The sequence below is a fragment of the Saccostrea cucullata genome, unplaced genomic scaffold (assembly GCF_032062105.1).
Source record: "Saccostrea cucullata isolate Sc308-1 unplaced genomic scaffold, CSIRO_AGI_Scuc_v1 ctg125, whole genome shotgun sequence".
NCBI lineage: Eukaryota > Metazoa > Mollusca > Bivalvia > Ostreida > Ostreidae > Saccostrea > Saccostrea cuccullata.
This window is the reverse complement of record NW_026936290.1, coordinates 121,678-144,359: the sequence shown is the minus strand read 5'-3', so window position 1 is coordinate 144,359 and position 22,682 is coordinate 121,678. Positions and strand designations below refer to the sequence as shown.

Here is a 22,682-nt window from a genome sequence, read left to right as displayed (position 1 = left end):
GTTTCCATGGAGGCATAAGCATCCCCTCCCGACCGGTCACACTCGCCGTGTGCTCCTTCTATAATGACGAGGTAAAAGGAAAACTTGTAGACAATTCAGAATGAAAATATTGGCCTAACAATTTTCTTTGAAAAAAAAAAGTTAACACTAGACTGAACGATAAATTGTATTAAATTGCTAAAAAGGTCATTGTACATGTTGTATCCCCGATGTCGTTTTTTTTAAATCTCATGTTCAAAGGTATATATATATTTACATTTTCAATAAATTTCCCCTATGATTCTTTACAAAATAAAATGCAGTATATATACGAGAAAATTATTGAGACACTGTGTATATTTTGCTTTCTAATGAACGTCTTTCGGTGAAAATTTGCATATGCGTTTGACATACACTAAAAATTGATATCAGCAAAAAATATTTTACAAACATTAAATATTTTCTGTACAATGGTATATAAATGCGTCATCAGTAGGGATACCCGGAGCAGTCTCAAAATCAGATATTGAAAATATGTAACACCAACGTTCTAACTCTTCGTGGACCCATAATAAGAGCAAAAAATAATTCTGTTTATGTTATAATTTTTCAGCTGTCATTCAAATTCATGTTGTGCAAATTTGTTAGAATATTGATCAGGAATACGAAGATCATAAAAAATTTAAGCGCGGTAGAGAAATCTGCTTAGAACGAAAAAATGGATTTTGATGTCAATGGCGGAGCAGCGAACATACCTAAAACTTTGTGTAGCGCAATCTAGAACTCTTTTGCAGACTCAACGACCTGCTAAAACAATAACAACGAGGAAAAATGTGTTAGGGTTTGTTATTTTATTGGTATACATTTTTTTTAAAGTCAACCAGAGTAAAATCAAAAGCTCCGGACGACCATCAGTTACTACGTACGGTATTAACGTAGTTACGGTATTAATATCGTTGACATGCATTGCACAAATCAGAACTGCATGGTTTTAAGTCATCTTTTTCCACAAATGAAAATTTTACACTCAGGTAGCAACAGCATACATTTTTAAGGAAGTTTAAGAAAAGAGACTGTTTGATTTTTGTACTGTTATATGTAATTACAAAGAAGGAAAAGTATACATGCTTCCTGATCGTTTTACGTGTGAAACCATCTCAGGCTGACGTGACGTTAAATGACGTAGCGATGCTGCTCCGGGTCGATAGACATATGCATGTTTATCATTTCACCGAAACTTTTCTTATTATCATAGGAATAAGAAATTTTGCATAAGAGTTTTATATATAAAATGTTGATGAATTTTCATGAAAGTATCTCCGTTCCGTCCTTTATGCAGTAAATGAAATTGTCTCAATAATTTTCGAACAGCCCTCGTATATCATGTATCACGAATAAGCAGGAATATCTGCATTGTTACGTCATAATACCGCTCTTGACGTCAAAAAGTCAAAAAATATAGTGCACACTGTTTTGTTTTAAAAATGACAGTTGAACGGCGTAAATTTATGGCAAGTTATCAGGAAAATAATGTAAATATAAGAAATGACTTTAATTTTTTAAAGATTCATGAGGTATATGAACTACAACGCTTCACGCCGGCATATTTATCATGAAGCGCTAACGCGCTTCATGAAATATGCCGGCGTGAAGCGTCGTAGTTCATAACCTCATGAATCTTCAAAAATGAAATTCATTTCTTAAATAAATCGATTTGACATCCGAATGACAATTTATCATTTTTGAAACGTCATCCTATTATCTAAGACTACAGCACAGTGGAAAGCTTATAGGAAGTTTATTTTCGACAATATTTACTCATTCATTACTTTGTATATAATTAAGAATCCTTTAAATATAAATCTTTGCTCTCTGTTTTGGATTAGATAATTTCCAACGCTGGACAAATTGCACGTAGGGACTTTTTTAAAAAGGAAATTACAAGGAATAGAGATTAACATATTTCAACTTCAAATTAATTTGCTCTTATAAATCACCAAAACCGTGAATGATTTTATTGAGAAAAATAAGCCTAGGAATATCAGACTGTTGAATGCTATCAAACCAATCAAACTAAAGATTAATGTTGTTATGTCAAAGTATATATGTAATTCAATTTAAAATAGATGAAGAAAATGAAAAGTGCTCTGAAAAAAGAATGTAAATCTCTAAACAGGACTTAAAACATATTCCTGGAAAGTCCTGAGGTGGGATCAGATGCTCAAGGGGAGGTAGCATTCTCTATCGACTTGTAGCGCCCCCTGTGAGTGTTGTGTACTGATTATAGTATAAAACAAAAAGCCTTACAATTGGAGACAAGATCTTCCAACAATATATTTGAATTCCCATTGGTACCAATTGCGCCCCGTTATTAACTGACCTATTTTTGTTTTCATATGAAGTAGAATTTTGTCCAGTATCATGAGTGATATTAGAAGAAAACACTTGTTGTGGCCCTCAACTCCACATACAGATATATAGACGACGTATTGTCAATTAACAATGGCAATTTCCATTCTGATCTGGATACAATATATCCTGGTGAGCTTGAGATAAAAGACTCCGACACATCTGTTTCATATTTGGATATTTTACTTGAAAAATACGTTAACGGTAATCTAACAACAAGCTTTATGATAAACGTGATGACCTTACCTTTTCAATCGTCAACTCCCCATACTAATCCAGCAATATACCTTCATCACCTTTTACGAAGTTTATATATCTCAGTTGATTCGATACGCAAGAGCATATTCTACGTATGAACAATTTCTAAACCGAGGTAAATTATTTGAAAAAAACAAGTTGTTGAAACAAGAATATCAGCAGTCTCGTTTAAAGTAATCATTTCGTAACTTCTATGGTACATACAATGACCTTGTCAGCAAAAACAATTTATCATCGAGACAAATGCTGACCGACGTTTTTCATAAGAATTGTTAGTCCTTTATTCATACACTGAATTGACGACGGTATTTCCGTTATTTCACGGTCATGACAAGGAGCACACGGCGGGTGTGACCGGTCGGCAGGGGATACTCACTCCTCCATGGCACCTGATACAATCTCTGGTGTTTGAAATGTCCGTATTTAATCTGCTCCTATTTTGGATTTTTTAAATGGATTTTTTATCTTGAATACTGTTTGTTAAATTCATATGTTTCATACATTGATTAAAATACAACTTAAAGATGCTATACTAGTTTATTGCATTTTTTAAACAAGGCCATAACATCGGCCATAAAATTCGCAAAATGATGACTTTAAACGAAGTTAGTTTTTTTTACTGAAATAGTTGTTGAAATAAGATTAGATATTAGTTAACAATACAATAAATGCAAAGTGATTTACTTGCATTTGAAAATATATAATAAAAGATTTTTTAGCATTTAAATTTCCGATGATGTTAGTTATTAAAATCCTCATGTAGAATTGACAAAACACATATGACACATTACACCTTTGCTCTGTAACTGGCGAAGGCAATAAAAAATCAACTTTACAATATAAGGAATATTATCTCTGAAAGCGTTTAGAAAAGGTATCGCAGGCCTTAAAATATTCTGATATTTATACGTCCAAATGCACTAATTGAAGGATAGAAAGCTATTCTTTTCACCGTTTTACTGAATGGAGATTTCAACCACAGTCCTACTCAAACATGTCATAACCAAACTTTACGTTTTCTAGGAGTATGTTTACGGCGGCTTTTTACAGCGAGAGTTTAAAAAGTGTATCATTAATATCAAAAGCTACTTATTTAAAATTACTTTTTAAATATATACGTAAGGAAGTAGATGAGACCTTGCCCCATGACCATGATGAATTAAGAATATACTTTGAAATACTTCAAACAAATGAAACTTTTGCCCAAAAAAATCATATATTATACTTCAAACATGTTTTAACATATTATATAAAATTGCAAATTTTCAAGCAAATTAAACTCAAGCTGGTCAAACAAGAACTTTCTTCGAAGAGAATATCCAAATGTACAACAAAGTCATTTGACTACGAAACACGAAAGTATGAATAATTTTATTTAAAAAACAGATTGAGGATCTTAGATTTTGTTGATTTCTCTTTAGTTTATATTTTATATGTATGTCAAAGTTATCCATCATTTTTTAAATTTTGAATTCAATTTAAAACTCGATAGAAATAATTTAAGGCATATATTCATTGTAAAATGATTTATTTGAAAATGCATTAAAAAACTACAAATAATATTGTAAAACAATTATCATGCTCATCAAATTCTCACAGAGAATAACACAAAACGTATATGCCACATCCTCTAGCACCTATGAAAAGTACAACAAAAAATATTTTTAAAAAAGCGTCTTTCAGGTAAAAAAAAATCTCATTAACTGAACATAAACAGCACTGTCTTCGCATAAATGGCACGAAACAAGATGCTAAGAGGCGACCAGAAATAAAATACAGTTCACAACTGCAAGGTTAGACCTACAACACATTTCACACACAAACTACAAAATCAGACACATCTATCCCTTTAGAAGTACGTACAACTACAAAGGTCAGACAAAGCTATTCCTTTAAATGTTCATACATGGACAAGACTATTCCTTTAGAGGTAGAACTACCTATTCTATGAAATGACTACAGGTACAATGTTCTAAACAAAGGCAGTGAGAATTTATGGTCACGTGGTTTTCAGCCTCTCTTGCGTTTTATGGAGCTTCGTTTTCGCCCTCGTCGTCTTCCCCTGAGGCTATTCTTTCTTCGATTTAATTTTCGCCGATTTATTCGACTCACAGATTTAGTTGTCTTAAAATCAGAATCATCGTTATCCTCGTTGCTGCCATCACCGGCGTCGCTGTAATCGCCACTTTCTTCAGAATTCACCATTGAAGTATCCTCATCGTCAATATCATCGTCTTCATCGTCGTCATCTTGATGGCCGGAATTTTCTTCCTCACTAAAAATATCAAACTTAGATTTGGTAACAACATCAGGGTGAGTATAAAGTTATATGTTTTACAAAATCACAGTCATACATGTATGTATATGATTATATACACATACCACATACAGCTGTCATTGTCTTGGTTAGTGTTTTTGATGAAGACGCAAAACAATTTGGTTGAAAGATTCAAAATCATTGGGAGAACGCATTTTCACTTGGTTTAACATTTCAGGAACTTCATTTGAAATATCAAAATTCCATAACTTTGATTCTGGCATATTGTTCATATTGTTGTCTTTGGCATTATTTGTTAAAATCTTCAGCATTACTTTTATCGATGTTTGTGCCTTCTGAATCAAATATTTTACTTTTTGTTTCGATCTCAGTTTAGCTGATTTAGAATTCTGACGCATTTTCAAGTTTAAAATATCTAGAGTTCGTTTTAAATTCTTCATCTCAAGAAGCATTATTCCAAAGGATCCACTGAAATTTGATAAAAAGAAGAAATATAGGAACACATGGACAGGACAACACAAAAAGTGACATTAAATTAAAAAAGAAACACATACGCCACAACTATTAATTAGAAACAAACAATCTTCAGTGGTCTAATGAGGTCCCTCACCTTTGGGATTCCTCGATGCAGCATTTCAGGAAGTAGGTTCGGCACATGCGCCTTCCGCCCCTCATTTTTCTGGTGTATTTATAGGAGGCAGTGGTACATTTCCCCCAAGGATCCTCCTCCACATCCTCCGCTGTTTGACGTCCAGACTCACAGCAATCAAGACGAAGCTTTAGTTTTCTCATCTTCCTTTGCAAATCTACAAAAGGTAAGCTATGTCAATTAAGTTTAAATCTCATAAATCAACTCTTTCGAATAATACATGTATAACTGTAAAATCACATACATGTACATGTATTTTGTGGGGTTTGAGAAAAAATAATAATGTGTGATCTGAGGATTTGCTTTGAAGGGTTAAGAATTGTTGAGTCGTAATAATTTGGCGTAATATATTTTATGGTGGACTCCATTTTTTGTGTCTGTTTAAACCTCGAAAACATCGAAAATTAACACACATGAAAATATGTGATTGTACAGAATACTAAAAGTATGTCATCAAATTAAGATCTTTGCTTTCATGATAGATTATATAATGTGAAAATAGTTGGCAGTTCAAAACCCAGAAGTGATGAAGGGACTCCCAACAGTTTTAATCAGATGCAGAATAAATGATAAAGTATTTTGAAGGGTAGAACGTAGGACAGAACGTTAAGAAATGTTAATAAAACTAATGCTACTAACTTCTAAATCATGGCAAATTTTCTACTAAGTCGTGATGATACAAAATGCGTAAAATAAGGTCACTTTACCTTTACTTGTGTCTGTTGTTTTCTTGCTTTCTTCCATGTCTGTAGTTGTCACGAAGACAGTCGTTGGCGACTCAGTAGTTGTCTGGACAACACGTGCCTTAGTTGTTGCAGTTGTTGTTAACAGGTTGGTTGTTTCTTTAGAGGATACAGGTTTGGTCTCCTTGGAAACCTTCAGGTCTTTTTGATGTTGTTCCTCTGTACTGAGATTTACTTCTAAGGTTGCACTATCAGCATATGCGTTCATGAAGGCAGGTAGTTTTGATAGCTGCAAATGAAAGCAATTAAACGTAACGACATGTTTCATCAGATACATGGCAAATTTTTTTTTCAAGTTATCATCACAATCTAATTAGATTGGTTATCATCAATGATTCTAAAGAGACACGCCCCAATCGTGAATTTTATCTTCATGAATAAATTATTTTAAGTATTTATTTTTCTCTTAGTCTGATTTACATACCTCTTTCAGGACTTCTGGTGCATAGTCCTCCAGGTCGTTTATTGGATCCGACTCGTCCATTTCTTGGACGTGTTTCACATTCCAGAGACTGTTGGGATTGTTGGCTTGCTGAGTAGGCACATACGCAAAACAATGGTAGCGACGTTCACCTGTGTATTAAATGATTAAAACGTAAGTTTCCCTTATTTCATGAGTAGTTAAATATCTACATGTATTATAACGAAATGGGGCTAAAAATCTACTAGACCAATTTTTGATCTTAAGAAATGTAAATTGATTTTGTTAATAAATGTACACAGTCTTTCATGAAAGCACATGGCATTACCTAGTTTCCAGCAGCATTCTTCCCGTCGTTTGTCCATAAAGGCACGCCTCTTAATGGTGAATGGAATGACGGATTCTCCGTAGGCACAGAACCTGTCCACGCGATGTCGCCGGTCATCTCCCAGACACTCGCTTCTCTCACTTCCAGTCTGCAAGAAAGAGATCAAAACCTCATAAACAATCATTGCTTTCAAAGAATTTGTTTGGCATTTTACCTTTTTATGGTTCATCCCTGTCTTATAACGAAACAGTCATTAATGAATATTAATAGCTTTTAAGCTTTTAGAAAAATATCATGTACATCACTGGATTTTATTACTCTAGGATTGGTCTTTCTTTGCTATTTTATCATTTAAACTTTAATATTTCAGTTTGTCATTGTTTTTGATTTTCGGTACACACCAGACCACAGCACTTCTTCGTGTTGTAAACTCTTTGGCCAAGGGCAATTTCCCAAGCCTCTTTCTGGAGTTGGGACATGGCGTTGTATTCCATTTTACGCCTTTTCAGAACATCTTTCCTGGTTGCTATGTCAGACCCAGTGATGTCACTGACTACTCGACACAAAAGGTCTTCCTTCTCCCTTAGAGAGAGCTACAAGAAAACAGGATGGATTTGTCAGTATTAAATTATAACCCCAAAGGGATTATATTAGGACCTGTCTATCTGAAATGAACTGTTTTGAATTTAATTCATTATAATCTATATCTCTCTTTTGAAATACACAGATGCTTACAGTTGACAACATTGGATGGACATCCTTGGGACAAATTTGTGACGTCAGATACCCATCCTTTGTAGATTTGTCATCCAGAACAAACGAACCAGTATCAGCTATGGACACTCGTGCCCTAGAGGTAAAAGAATACGGCTGGTTTCAATCACTTGAACTATTTATTCTGATTTATTGTCCTAAAATTCAGACATTGCATTGCAAAACAATAAAAAGCGTATGAATAGATGCAAATTCATATACAGTACATGTATATACACCTATCAATGCAATATCAACCACTCTAAGCATTTCAAGGAATCACTTTATTTTTTTAGATTGAAACTTCACCTAATGGTAATGCAACCACACAGTGGTGCTGTCCAGGTGAAAAGGAACGTGTGCCCTGGTAACTTGGAGTTCCGGCTAACCAAATGAGAGCAGTTTTCCGGTTGATGGTAGTAGGTTGGGTTTGTATCAAAACTGCCTGTGCTACAACCTTGTAGCCCACTTCCTTCTGCCCAGACCAAAACGTCCGAGAACTTCCTATCGCTGTCCTGGGCATTCACGTGAACTGTAGAAATGGACAGGGCTGGCTGACAAGTTTTATTTTGTGGTTGTCTCGGTACACAATGCTTGTTTTCAAATTTAAGCCAAGGTGTCCGATTCAACCAAATCTATCTAAGCTACTATAACTGAGACATTTAGTGTGCGAACAATGAGTCCAAAATGATGCAAAACACCATTCGCAAAATAGTTTCGCCCTAAATCTCACAGTACAATCATATTTTCTTAATTTCCTAATTCTTTTTATTTGTTTCAGTTACAAAGAGTTGCAACAGATCAGAACTTACGTGAGTATGACTTTCCGGGAAGATAACCCTCTTTGACACTTCTGTCGTCCAATACAAACATAGGTTTGGTCTTATACAGTACGTTGTCCTGGCGTTGTCCGTTGACGGGCAGCCACACTGACGGACAGTTTGAAGTGTCGCCAAATTGCACCTGCTTTGCATATATCCCTGAATAATATTTTTGTGTGTTAGCTTCAATCATGTTATTATTTTGAATTATATTGTAATTTTAGCAGTCGAATTTTGAAAATCTACAAATTTTGGCAACTTTATACATCAAAATAAGGCCTCTCCTTATCTTGTTCCATACTCAGAATGATATTACGAGTGTAGACTTTGTGATCAATGTTTAAAATGGGACAGACTACTGATGGATAACTTGATGTTACAAAGATTTCAACGATCTCATGAAAAGTCTTTGATTATTATAATGACCTTTTAAGCAAGTAAAACTAACCACTGGGTCGATCATATTTTGACTGATCTTAAAACTTTTTTATATCAAAATGTTTTTTTTTTTTTATTTTACGAAATATTCGGCCATCTAATTGATACTATGGGCTTACGAAGGGTGTGAGCGCTCGACGGAGGAGGCTTTCAATAGTACTGTATCCAAATGTTATGTAAAAGCGCAAATAACAAATAGAGATAGACTTTAAATAATCTAATAAGCAATACAAACACGTAAAAAGTGCATAAAACATAGGCCCTTGGAAATAGTGTGATGGGGAGCCTGAGAGGAGCAAATGTTCCCTTGTTGATCAGTCACGGTCGCTGTGATCTCTCTTTACTGATAAGGTGGGCGAAACATTTTGAAGTCAATTCACTATGGAATTAAAGGATTTTCAGATGGTATGAAACAACGTCAGCCAAAATATGACCAAAGACCAAATGTTTGGTCATATTTGCTAACAAGATCATAATTATATTGGCCATAAAATGTACGAAATGCCGACTTTGATCAAGATTGTTAAAATCCTTGTTACATCAACTTATAAGTTAGTAGCATGTTTTGTTTTAAAATTATTTAATATTAGTTGTAACACGTCATTTGATTGGTTAAACAGTTTTATCCATTTTGTATACCATAACTTGCCTACGTCACAATGAGTTACGTCAAAAACGTATTACTCCGCTTGCCGTTAACTATTAAAATATGCTATATTTGAAGCCTTTTTCCGATGGAAAAATTGTATCATTGTCTACATTGAAATTAAATTATAAGGAATGAAGCTTATTTCAAGTTATGTTTTTTTTATAAATGATTTGTAAGTTATATAAAAGTTATAAAAGATATAAACATCATACTAGTAAGCAGGTGATAGTGAATTATTCCTACACATATAGGGAAAGTTTACGATGAAAAAGCTGAAGTCATGATGACAGTCAAACAAGGTAGTTTATTAGTAGATCCTTGCCATCTACAGTCATTAAAATCTCTTCATATGAAACAGACAGGATAAATTCTGGTGTGTCTTTATTTTAAGTTCACATGAATGTATCGTTTCGACAAAATAATTAAATTAAAACATTATAAAATTTATTAAAAAAAAAATCTGCTTAAAACAATCAATTTTAAGACAAAGCAATTACCTGATTTTATTATCCTTTTAAAATTTGAAGCTTACTCGTAGTTATAGCAAGAATAAATCTAAGGTTTCAGTACTTATATAATTCCAACTTCGAAAAAACTTAAATTCTTCACATTGCAGCAGGATATTTTGATTTAATGCAGATAGGAATCCTAAAATGTTCTGCTGAATTTAACCTTTTACTGAATGGAAATAGTTTAACAAGATACTAAATACTCTCATATTTGGAATATAGTGTAAAATAAAATTGTTACAAACTGGTAGACGGCATATACCGGTATATGCTTGTATTTACTGTTTTTAAAGATATGTAGTTAAAAATGAGTTCAAAAATATAATTATTGAATCAAATTATATATGAAGATTTTTTTCACATTCAATTCAAAATTCAGCTTTTTACTTAATTTAGTTGGTTTTGATATATGATGGAAAATGTTATATGATAAAAGTATGCTAGAACGAAATTATCAAAACAAGTCACTAAAAGTTCAGTTGAATAAAGTATTTTTATTAGCTAAATTTTTAGATATTCTTTCTAATCTCATATAAACAACGTTAAATAAAATTTAAAGATATAAAAATAACTTTATCTGAACCAGCATTCGACATAAGTGTTAAGTGATATGACCACGTGTATGATAAATTGAGATTAGAATGACATAATATAATATATACACATGTACAGTGAAAGTAAAAATAAACCAACCTCCCAAATCCAGCAGAAACAAGTACAGAACAAACTGGAGGGCAATGCCGAACATTGAATTCTCTCTTCTGTAACAGCCTTAGGATGACGGGTCCACAGTACGAACTGACTACCCCCTGTACCCCACTGTGTTATATACCGGATCACCGACACACACCGGTAAACACATGCCATCACTCGTGGACAAGGGGCGGGACCTATTTCTGATCAAACGTGAAAATTCTGGAAATGGATGTTCCAACATTTAGCATAAGAACGGTTCCTTTGAGATTAAAAGCACGTGATTAATTTTGCACGTCCCTGAATGTGATTTTAATTATGAGGGGATAACGGCGGGAGGTTTGCGCGTTCGTGCTTCACTCATGGACGCTCTTTTGTGTGATTCCGATTGATCGGATTTCGACTTCACCTTAAATCGGGAACAATGATCAAATTCCTTAGAATAATCTTATAAAAGAGAAGAAACGTTAAAAAAAAGCCATGTCCACTAAAGAGAAAACAAGTATTAAACCCGACAATAAACCCGACAGTTCACAATTAGCATCAATTAGAAACTCTATAATAAATCTAATTATTTCTAACTAACACGCTTTAGCATTTTCAAAAGTATAATTTATATTTCTAAACTAGATTTTAATGTTAGAAAAGTACCCTCACCAGAAAATAATTTAATCATTATAATTTTATCTTTACATTTTTTTTCTCATGCAATTAAAATTATTTGAAAAACATTTATAAACTGCTGATTATAAAGGCACAAAAAATTGTACTAATAATTTTGAAACAGGTGTTGATTTTTAAAATCGTTCCTTTTTACCTACAGAAGTATCTATCCACAAGTATTTATACGTTTATCCGAAGTTTTATTCTTAATGAAGTTCTAAATAGCCTTCAAAATTGTTTAATTTTCATATTTCTTAATATTTTCCAAAATATACAAAATATGTTGTATAAGATGTGAATTTATGTAGATATTTATAAAATGTACCATAATGTAGATGTTTCAGAATATATATAAATTGTTCTAAATATGTATATGTAGACCTTTTACAAAATGTGTATTAATGTAGATGCATGTATAAAATATCTATTTGTGTAACCCTTGTTGTATACAGCACAAGGAGTGGACATTTTTAAGCCCCTTGAAAGATATCCTGTTATTTGATAAACAACTTGAAATCAGTCAACAAAGAATAAGGGTCCTGGTGAGACCACATGCGATTGACCATCTTCATTCTTTTTTTTCTTTTTTTTTTCTTAAAAAATCCTATGATTTATTATTTGTTAAGCAATAATGATTATGTTTTACTAAATTAAATTTTTATCTTCTATTTTGATTTAGTGTTTTGCCAGGAGTTATTTAGCACCAGATAATACTGCGATGATTTACTAGATGTAAGTAAAACTTGAGATGATAATTTTTAAAGGATCGGAGGTGATTCACATATACTTTTATCTCAAGATTTACAGGGGTATTTATTTTCTCCGTATGTACTTTCCATTCTTGGACTTCAGTTCAAAGTCCTTGACATTTTATCAAAATAAGCAATTCTTAAATATTGTAAGCTTCCTCAGCACCCTGTCAAATGCCAATCAGCTTACAATGTTTCCATCCCGTGTAAATTCAATAAATTATAAAATTATATTTTTATCAGGACTACTCATGACATCCGTCCACATATAAAAAAAGGGGGGGGGCATCCTCAGCCCGTCACATGTATTTAAACACCCTTGATAATTTACTTCACATCCTTGTAAATCATAACCAAGTTCCATTTTTCGTTTCAAATATTTCATTTAATAAAGACTTCAAAGTTCAATGAAATATAACAAAACAGTCAGTACATCTATGAGTATATAAAGTCCTAGCTTAACATCTCTGGCCTAATAAAACACAGTGGATTGCGGTGTCCGTGCGGTGGAGAAATTATACACTACTTAATTTGTATTAGTTTACATTATTTTCTTTTACCTAAGTCACTAGTAATTTACAGTCAGTGATGTTGATGACGTAATATGATCTGATCGTTACGATCGTCGTGATGAAACTGGCGTTCGCTGCTCATATATATAACCTTCCATAAATGGTCACGTGATCACAACAACCAATGAATAACTGTCCTTTCTGGAGTCTCTCAGAACTACTTTACATACATTTTGTGTAATACAAAGAAAATAACATCGCTCAAAATGTCCTTTCTACATGTAAAGTGGGAGCTATAAATTCTATTCGATATACATTAGAAAACAAGTTCAACAAACAATCTGTAATAAAACGGACACACACAATCCATGGCGTAGTAATACCGAACAATAACGCAAACACATAAGTATTACGCTACACATTCAAGTTCCAAAACATTTCGTCAAATACAGCATAATTAAATGACAATACTGCAATAAAATAACATTTAAGTATCAATTATGAATATTTGAGGACACGGACAGTGTTATTTCGATCTTATCAATTGTAAAACAACAATGTTTATGTCACATGACTAATTTCTTCGTAAGAAAGATGGCAGGCGCCCAATTTACAACACATGTGATAATGCTGAAATAAGTAAGTAAATTACAGTCGTAATATGGTAGATAATGATGAAAAACTGACATACAACATCTCAGTATCACTGTCCCTTACTGTCTGTTCAACAATATCTCGCTAGATCGTCTAGTAACACAAAAACAGCATTTGTTTACATTAATACAATGTCGAAGTGCAATGTGTATTGCATCAATAATTCAAGTAAACAATAAGATAATGAAATAACATCAACAATAAAACATTTCTTATAGATTTACAACTGGATGCTACTTTACTTCACTTACAAACACTCCACCATCAGCCTGTGATTAATTAATATGCAATATTCTAAAGTCCAACCCCCATGCATATTACAATATAATTCTTTTTTATTTTAATGAAAACGTACTGCAATTTTACAATACAGGGCAATCCGTACGGTATGTTGTACATTATAGCTTGGTTCAGGTACATTTGATCTAAGATTTTTTTATTTTTTACCTTAGAGTTAACTGTACTGTACATGATAAAGCTACTGATATGCCCACAGATCTTATAATCTATAAAATATCATAAGTACTTTAAGGTCATGTTTCTCAGATAGGTTTGAATTGAAACAGCCATGGTGTATAAGACAAGAGCTCTAGATTGAATTCAACATGAACTTGTGAAAACAAACCTTGACCTGGGAAGTAATGTTCCCTTCTTTTTTGGACACTTGCAAAATAAATATTTAAACTTTTTCTTAAAAGCCTCTAGCTTTAAAATTAAATAATTATTGCAAAGCACATTTTGTGCCACTCCTGTCTCACTAAGGGATTCTGTACGTCAATTTTAACTGCTTTATCATTAAATGTATCTAGTTACATGTTACAATAGATATTTATTGTAATTACTCGAATACTTCCTGTTTTAATGATCGAGCTAAAAGTTCTTTTTTCTTTTGTTTTTCGCCATTGAATTCTTAATTTAAATATCAATAAAACGATTTTCTTATTTTAAAAAGACAAAATAAATGCAAATATTTTTTAAATCCTAAATAAATTTTATTAAATAGCTCATCAATAGTAATAGAAAAATAAACATGCATAATTTGTCTTCTAAATTGCATAAAAAAATCTAGAATATATTAGATTAATATATTTTTTAATAGTACAAAACAGATAAATTTATGAAAGTAAAATAATATAAATTGTCGAGAGCATATTAATCAAGCACATTACGTATTTCTCGTGTGTAAAAACAACTCTTTTACAGTTATTTTTAAATCACTTCTAAATAAATTATATATAGACAAAAAATTAATGTTATGTATTTAATGATAATTATCTAAGCTAAAACAAAAATTAAAAACCGCAAATAGAGGTTTAAAATTAATCAAGTTTGTTTTGAAATGTTTAGTTTTGTCTGGTAACATGTTGAATATCCAGTTCCGTCTGGCAAGCAGATAATCTGTTTACAGAAATCTGGTATTTTCTTGTTATGACGCCTTGTGATTCACTAACAAAGCAACAATGAATAACAGCGAACATTTAGAAAATCTGACCAAACTCTGCAGGTGTTTGAACGGAAGTAGAAAAAGTAAATTATACACTAGTATATAGTATATAGTTTGAGAATAATTGATGTTGCAAATCAATGAATATCAATACATCGATTACTGTGCAATACATGGAAGAGGGGGTGTGAAAAAGCAGCTGACTGTCTGTAACACCCCTCTTACATTTTTGGTAGTTTCAACGAAGTCATTGTTTGAAATATACTAGTAATTAATAAACAGGCACTTATCATTTAAACTTTTCCATTCTGTATAAGGGGATCTTTCTAACATTGAAGAGAATGTATTTAAGTTCAAGTACCTCTATTTTGAATCTTTGATGGGCATGTATTTATGTTTTCATTTTATCATAAAGGTCGATTGAAATAATTTTTTTTGCTCCTTCATTAGCTATTGTATGAAGAAGAATTTAATTAAAAACTTCTACATGAGAGAAAAAAAAGCCCTTCCCATCTTTGGCTTTCAACTTGACTATCGACCATGTATATAATCAATTAATAATAGTTACTTTTCTTCATATGTTGATATGATATATCTAAGTAAACTTGAAATTAAAGACACCATAGAGTCTCAACATCTGTTTCATTTGTAGATGTTCTACTGACGATTGACGATAAGGATCAACTAACAACTGAAATGTATGAACAACGAGATTGTTGCAACTTTTCCATCGTCAGCTTTCCTAGGCACCTAATCCGACCTCTGGAATATCCAGGGTCCATGCTTGTAACCTTTTCACAGTTGTTTATTATCTACAGATTTTTTTTTAGATCTCTTTTCTTCCTTTTAATTTTCTACGAAACTGTCTACAAAATTCCGCATACATTTTACGCAGTACCTGCATCATCTTTGAGATGTGGTTTGTGGTGTCTTCAGGAAAAAATTAATGCAGTATGATTTTTTAAATCTCATTCCGGGTAAAAATCAGAGGTAAAAAGAAATTACAGAGTCCTGGCTTTCAGAAGTCTTCTATTACTCGGATATTTTACTTGATAAAGACATTGATGGTGATCTAGCAACCAAGCTCTATATGAAAAACGTGATGACTTTAACTTTTCAATCGTCAACTTTCCTTACTTATGAAGCAAAAATTATACCGTCATCATCTGCACACGGAGTTTACATCTCTCATTTGCTTCGATACGCAAGAGCATATGCTCTACGTATGTACAAATTCGAAAACGAGGTAAATTATTGACAAACAAGTTGAAAAAACATGTATATCAACAGTCTCATTTTAAGTCATCATTTCGTAAGTTCTACGGCCGATACAATGACCTTGTCAGCAAAGACATTTGTCATTGAGTCAGATGCTGACTGACGTTTTTCATACTTATTGTTAGTCCATTGTTTACACACTGAACTGGCGACGAACTTTTACGTTATTCCCCGATCATGACAAGGAGCACACGGCAGATGTGACCGGTCGGCAGTGGATTTTCACTCCTCCATGGCACCTGATCCCATCTCTGATGTTTTGGGGGTCCATGTTTGCTCTGTTTCTTTTTTGAATTGTTTTATGGATTTTTGAGCTTGAATGCTGTTAATTATCTCTATATATTTCATGGAAGACTTGGTGAAATAGTTTCCAATGACTTAATAGAATTTTGTGAAGATCTTTGGTATCCTTGGTATCATTCAACTTCTCATTTAGATACTAGTATATCGACGACGTATTGTCAACTAACAATGGTTATTTCCATTCTTATGTCGATACGACATAGCCCGATGGGCTTAAAATAAAAGATACAACAACGTTTGACATGTTTTTTTGAGGTCCATGTTTGCTCATGCAGCTGTTCCAATTTTGTATTGTTTAATGGACTTTTGAGTCTGAATACTGTTTGTTATCTCCACATATTTCATCAACTTCAGATGAAAATATATTGACATCTATCTGTTTTTACCTTTTGACCAACTATTAAAGAAACCCTTTAACTTAACTTAAATTTTGAAAACTATAATCTTGGTCATAACTTTTAAACAGTTGGTACAAGGGCTTTCACGTTTCACAAGTATATTAACTGAGACAAGCCCTTTGTTTAGGTGACAATATTTTTTATCTTTTAGTCTTAAAGTTTGCATTTGAAAGTTTAACTTTCGCCATCTGCTGTTGTACAATGGCATCAGTGTTTCACAAATACATCTTGTTTTAATTAGATCGATCACTGTTTTTGATTTCCCAGCCCCTTCAAAAATGTTTTGTAAAAGCCAGATCATCTTTTGCAACGTGACTGGTGTTGTCATGTAGATGTCTTTGTAATGGACTTAAGGTTTCGGAATTTTCATTTCATTATTTCTTTAAGATGAATAGGGGTTAAAGAGAACCGTTATTGATGTTTTAAGCCACAATTAATGCATGCTAAATAGTATTATTTTCTTTCAAACAAGTAATGAATGAATTAATAGAATATATGAAGATAACGAACAGTTTTCAGGCTGAAAATTCATTTAACAATACAAAATAGAAGCAGGACCTCCAAAACATTCGAGGTGGGATCAGGTGCCATGGAGGAGTCAGCATCCCCTACAAATCCACCACGCCCGCATTGTGCTCCTTGTCATGATCGGGAAATAACTGACAAATCCGTCGCCAATTCAGTGTGTAAACAATAGATGAACAATGAGTATGAAAAACGTCAGTCAGCATTTGACTTATTGATAAATTGTACTTGCTGATAAGCTTAAGGTCATTGTATCGACCATACAAGTTGTTACGAAATGATTACTTTAACCGAGACTGCTAATATTCTTGTTGCAGCAACTTGTTTGTCAATAATTATCTCGTTTTAAGAATTGTTCACACGTAGGGCATCCTCTTGCATATCGAATTAACTGAGAGATATAAACCCCGTATGCAGATGATGAAGTATATTGCTGCATAAGTAAGGGAAGTTGACGATTGAAAAGTTAAAGTCAAGCATCTCGTTTGTCATTAAGCTTGGTTGTTAGATTACCATTAACGTCTTTTTCAATTAAAATATCTAAATACTAAATCAAATGTGTCAGAATCTGTGATATCTGTTTATTTCAAGCCCACTAGGATATATCGTATCGACATAAGAATGGAAATAACCATTGTTCGTTGACAATACGTCGTCGATATATCTAAATGTCGAGTGGAAGGATACCAAAGGTCTTCCCTCGCAAAATTCTATGAAGTCATTGGAGACCAAGTTTTCCATGAAATATATGGAGATAAAGTACAGAATTCAAGCTCAAAATCTATAAAATAATTCAAATTAGGAGCAGATCAAACATTGACCTTCAAAACTTCAGAGGTGGGATCAGGTGCCATGGACGAGTCAGCATCCCCTGCCGACCGACCACACCCTCCGTGTGCTCCTTATCATGATCGGTAAATAACAGGAAAATTCGTCTTCAATTCAGTGTGTAAACAATGGACTACCAGTTAGCATGAAAAACGTTGCCATTTGACTCAATGACAAAATGTATTTGCTGACAAGGTCAATGTATCGACCATAGAACTTACGAAATGATTTCTTTAAACGAGACTGGTGATATTGTTTCATCAACTTGTTTGTCAATAATTTACCTTGTTTTAGAATTTGTATGTCCTAGGTATGGGTATCGCCAAAAATTTTGTACCGCGATATATCACGATTTTTTCCCACAATATCACGATAATATCATGATATTCTTAAAAGCAGTTTTTACAATGATTTTATATAAAAAGTCATTATTTTTCTAAAAAATATGCTAGAAAAACAAAATTTTACTTTCTTGAAATTTATATATATATATATAAAATCAATTATGTTTGGACGGTAAGATGCCATTCTTTTCACTTTTTACAACATTTTTTATACTTTCGGTAATTGTAATTTGAAAGATTGAACAAATAAATGAATAATTTCTGGACATTATGATATGTACCTAAAGACCGGTATTTAGGTCTCTGTATCACGATACGTATCATGCAACAAAAAATCGCAATACACCGGTATACCGATAAAATCGCACATCCCTAGAGCATGCTCTTGGGTATCGAATCAACTGAGATACATTAACTCCGTATGTGGATAATGAAGGTATATTGCTGTGTAAGTAATTAGACGATTGACAAGTTACTCTTCATGTTTATCATAGAGATTGATTGTTAGATTACCATTAACGTCTTTTTCATGTAAAATATCCAAAAATGAAACAGATGTACCAGACTCTGTGTCATTTTTTTTCTTTCAAGCTCACCAGGATATATCGTATCGACATAAGAATGGAAATAACCATTGATATTGACAATACGTCGTCGATATATCTAATCTAAATGTTGAGTTGAAAGCCACAGCAAGTGTTTTCTTCTTTTCACATTTAAGATTTTGTACAAATTATGCTTCATATGAAAAAATAGGTCTGCTAATAACGGGGCGCAATTGGTAAATCCATGGGAATCCCAATATATTTTGGAAGACCTGGTCTCCAAAAACCACATAGATATTGTCAATCAGAAAATCAAGCATCTTTTTAATGTCAACTTCAGAGTACTTGTGTGAACAATCAGAATGTGTTCTTTGATGATTCACTGTGAGATAAACACAATGTTAGTGACACTAGAGGCCTGTTTATTTAACAGAGCGAACATTTGCGAGCGCTCGCCAAATTCCTTATACCACCAGTAGAAATGTTTGCAAACGCTCGCTCTGTTGAACAGGCCTCTGAAATCAATTGGAGAATTAGGTGAATATCATAGACAAAAGTGCGTTACGAGGGAAATACTAAGTATGGATATACCAGCACGGCGTATTTCCAGGAATTCTTTGGCCTCTACTTGTTTACGATGAGCCACTAACTTCAGTTGTATCGATGGAGCGAAGGATCAGTGAGTATCTTAATAGATGGCTCGTAGTTCCCAGGAGCTTCGGTAGTGTTGGTTTGTACAGTACAGAAACAAAGCTGCTATTACCATTAAAATCCATTGTCGAGGAATTCAAGGTCACCAAGGTCAGGCAGTTTTTGATGTTGTGTGACGATTGACAAGTTACTCTTCATGTTTATCATAGAGATTGATTGTTAGATTACCATTAACGTCTTTTTCATGTAAAATATCCAAAAATGAAACAGATGTACCAGACTCTGTGTCATTTTTTTTTCTGTCAAGCTCACCAGGATATATCGTATCGACATAAGAATGGAAATAACCATTGATATTGACAAAACGTCGTCGATATATCTAATCTAAATGTTGAGTTGAAAGCCACAGCAAGTGTTTTCTTTTCACATTTAAGATTTTGTACAAATTATGCTTCATATGAAAAAATAGGTCTGCTAATAACGGGGCGCAATTGGTAAATCCATGGGAATCCCAATATATTTTGGAAGACCTGGTCTCCAAAAACCACATAGATATTGTCAATCAGAAAATCAAGCAGCATCTTTTTAATGTCAACTTCAGAGTACTTGTGTGAACAATCAGAATGTGTTCTTTGATGATTCACTGTGAGATAAACACAATGTTAGTGACACTAGAGGCCTGTTTATTTAACAGAGCGAACATTTGCGAGCGCTCGCCAAATTCCTTATACCACCAGTAGAAATGTTTGCAAACGCTCGCTCTGTTGAACAGGCCTCTGAAATCAATTGGAGAATTAGGTGAATATCATAGACAAAAGTGCGTTACGAGGGAAATACTAAGTATGGATATACCAGCACGGCGTATTTCCAGGAATTCTTTGGCCTCTACTTGTTTACGATGAGCCACTAACTTCAGTTGTATCGATGGAGCGAAGGATCAGTGAGTATCTTAATAGATGGCTCGTAGTTCCCAGGAGCTTCGGTAGTGTTGGTTTGTACAGTACAGAAACAAAGCTGCTATTACCATTAAAATCCATTGTCGAGGAATTCAAGGTCACCAAGGTCAGGCAGTTTTTGATGTTGTGTGACAATAATGATTCCATGACACGGGAGGCAAGAGTGAACATCAAGACAGGCAGAAAGTGGTCAGCAAAGAAAACATGAGGACCAGAGGCAGAATCACATCATAAGCAAGCCGACATTGTGGGAAGTGTGGCAGTAGGCAGGCAGGGGATAGGAATGATACCATCGACAAGCTGGGTACATCTTTGGAAGTGGAGAAGAGGCAAATTGTGCAGATAGAAGTGTACAAAATGCAAGAGCACACAAAAATGGTGAAGGCAGTTGGTTTGAAGAAGCGGGGAAGCTGGCTTAACTGGAAAGAGCCAGACAGAAGAAGTCATTTTGGAATGAGATCAGGATAACAGAGTCCCAGAGACTTCTGTTCCAGCTCAAGTCAGTTTACAACGTGTTGCCAACGCCAACCAATCTAACAACATGGGGCATGAGGGACGCCCCAACTGCAATCTTTGTTGTAGACCAGCCAATCTGGAACACATCCTGTCTTCATGTTCAGAAGCTTTAACAGATGGAAGATACACATGGAGACACAACAAAGTTCTGTCTGTTATTGAAGACGTACTGGAGAAAGCAAGGAAGAAACTTCGGAAGATCAAGGAGGGATTGAATTTTGTAAACTTTATAAAGACTGGTGAACAGAGTCTTTTAACTTCACTGGTTCCACAACATGTTAATTAAATTACAACTTCTGATAAAGGGAATGATCTCAATTTTAAATACAACGACAGTATTTAATCACACGACAAATTTAACTAAATGAATTATGAATTGTTTTTTTTATATACACAGTATTGTACGGTGTTGTAGTAATGAACGATGAACAGAAGTGTCACCATTATAAACTTAGGCATATAGACACTTAAAGAACATTGGGTGTGAAAATATAAAATTTAAAACATCAACCATCAACCTTATATACGACTGAAAATATAAGAGATTTCAGAATATTGATGACTTTGAAGTCATATTTAACGGCACCTACAAGATTATACCCCCACTTCTACATTTCAAGAGGATCTAATGTGACGTCATCTAATCATTTTAAGATGCACACGGCAACATTATACACTATCATAATATATAGTCTAAAATCAAACTATTTTCAAATCTGTATCTTTTATTTTGTTTAATGGGTGTGCTCTATTTCAATTTTAGAATTTATTGTGGAAATAGAGGACAAATTACCCATTTCTAGAAAGAATGGATATGGTAAACCTTGTGAATACTTCTAATCAATGCACAGGGGCTGATACCATACTATCAGTATATTTAATTTTATGTTATCACTATATACTTTCATTTTTGGTTGTAACGCATCATTTGATTGTATAAAAAATTAATCTAAATTGTATAATCTGGTTTGCCTACATCACAATGACTTATGTCAAAAACGTATCAATCCGCTTGATGTTACATTTAAAATATGAACAATTTGAAGGCATTTTAAGGGATAAATTGTCTTGTTTTATATACTTCATTACTGAAAATTAAATTATAAGGAATGAATTAAACAGCAACCCAAATTATACTGCTATAACAGGGGTTGGAGTAGTTTATGGTTTTTTATAAACTGCAAAGTAAACTGAGCCAACCCAGGTTATTGTAAAGTCTTATATTTTCGTGGGGTCAAATGTTCATGCTTTAGTAAAACCTCTTGGTTTGTGGGGATTTAAATTTATGGAAGAGGAATTGTTGAGTAGTTATGAAACATTTTACATTTCATGGTGGACATAATTCATGGGCCTCTTCATACCTTGAAAACAACGAAAATTAGATCGCC

The 22,682-nt window shown here is 33.4% G+C and overlaps 1 protein-coding gene across 2 annotated transcripts; it reads right to left on the bottom strand.

The window, feature by feature from the left end:
- Positions 1–4,157: 4,157 nt before the first annotated feature.
- On the bottom strand, positions 4,158–11,072 carry LOC134245292 (uncharacterized). 2 transcript variants are annotated; one of them, XM_062727599.1, is made up of 11 exons: positions 10,929–11,072; positions 8,631–8,798; positions 8,128–8,350; positions 7,801–7,915; positions 7,467–7,658; positions 7,066–7,213; positions 6,741–6,889; positions 6,281–6,545; positions 5,535–5,730; positions 5,029–5,392; positions 4,837–4,921 (listed from the first exon to the last, which is right to left on the bottom strand). In XM_062727599.1, the coding sequence occupies exons 1-10, from the start codon at positions 10,981–10,983 to the stop codon at positions 5,053–5,055; spliced, it is 1,851 nt and encodes a 616-aa protein (XP_062583583.1). In that variant the 5' UTR covers positions 10,984–11,072; the 3' UTR covers positions 4,837–4,921; positions 5,029–5,052. The 2 variants fall into 2 exon arrangements, with proteins under 2 accessions (XP_062583584.1, XP_062583583.1); XM_062727600.1 differs by lacking the exon at positions 5,029–5,392 and having other exon boundaries at positions 4,158–4,921.
- Between the last annotated feature and the right edge of the window lie 11,610 nt (positions 11,073–22,682).

What these genes read in the sequence shown, in the direction of transcription:
- LOC134245292 (XM_062727599.1), bottom strand. Translation starts at nt 10,983, where the DNA reads ATGTTCGGCATTGCCCTCCAGTTTGTTCTGTACTTGTTTCTGCTGGAT. An exon ending in GTTTCTGCTGGATTTGGGAG is followed by an intron (nt 8,799 to 10,928) that starts GTTGGTTTATTT and finishes AATATTATTCAG; the next exon opens with GGATATATGCAAAGCAGGTG. An exon ending in TGTGGTTGCATTACCATTAG is followed by an intron (nt 7,916 to 8,127) that starts GTGAAGTTTCAA and finishes TTTTACCTCTAG; the next exon opens with GGCACGAGTGTCCATAGCTG.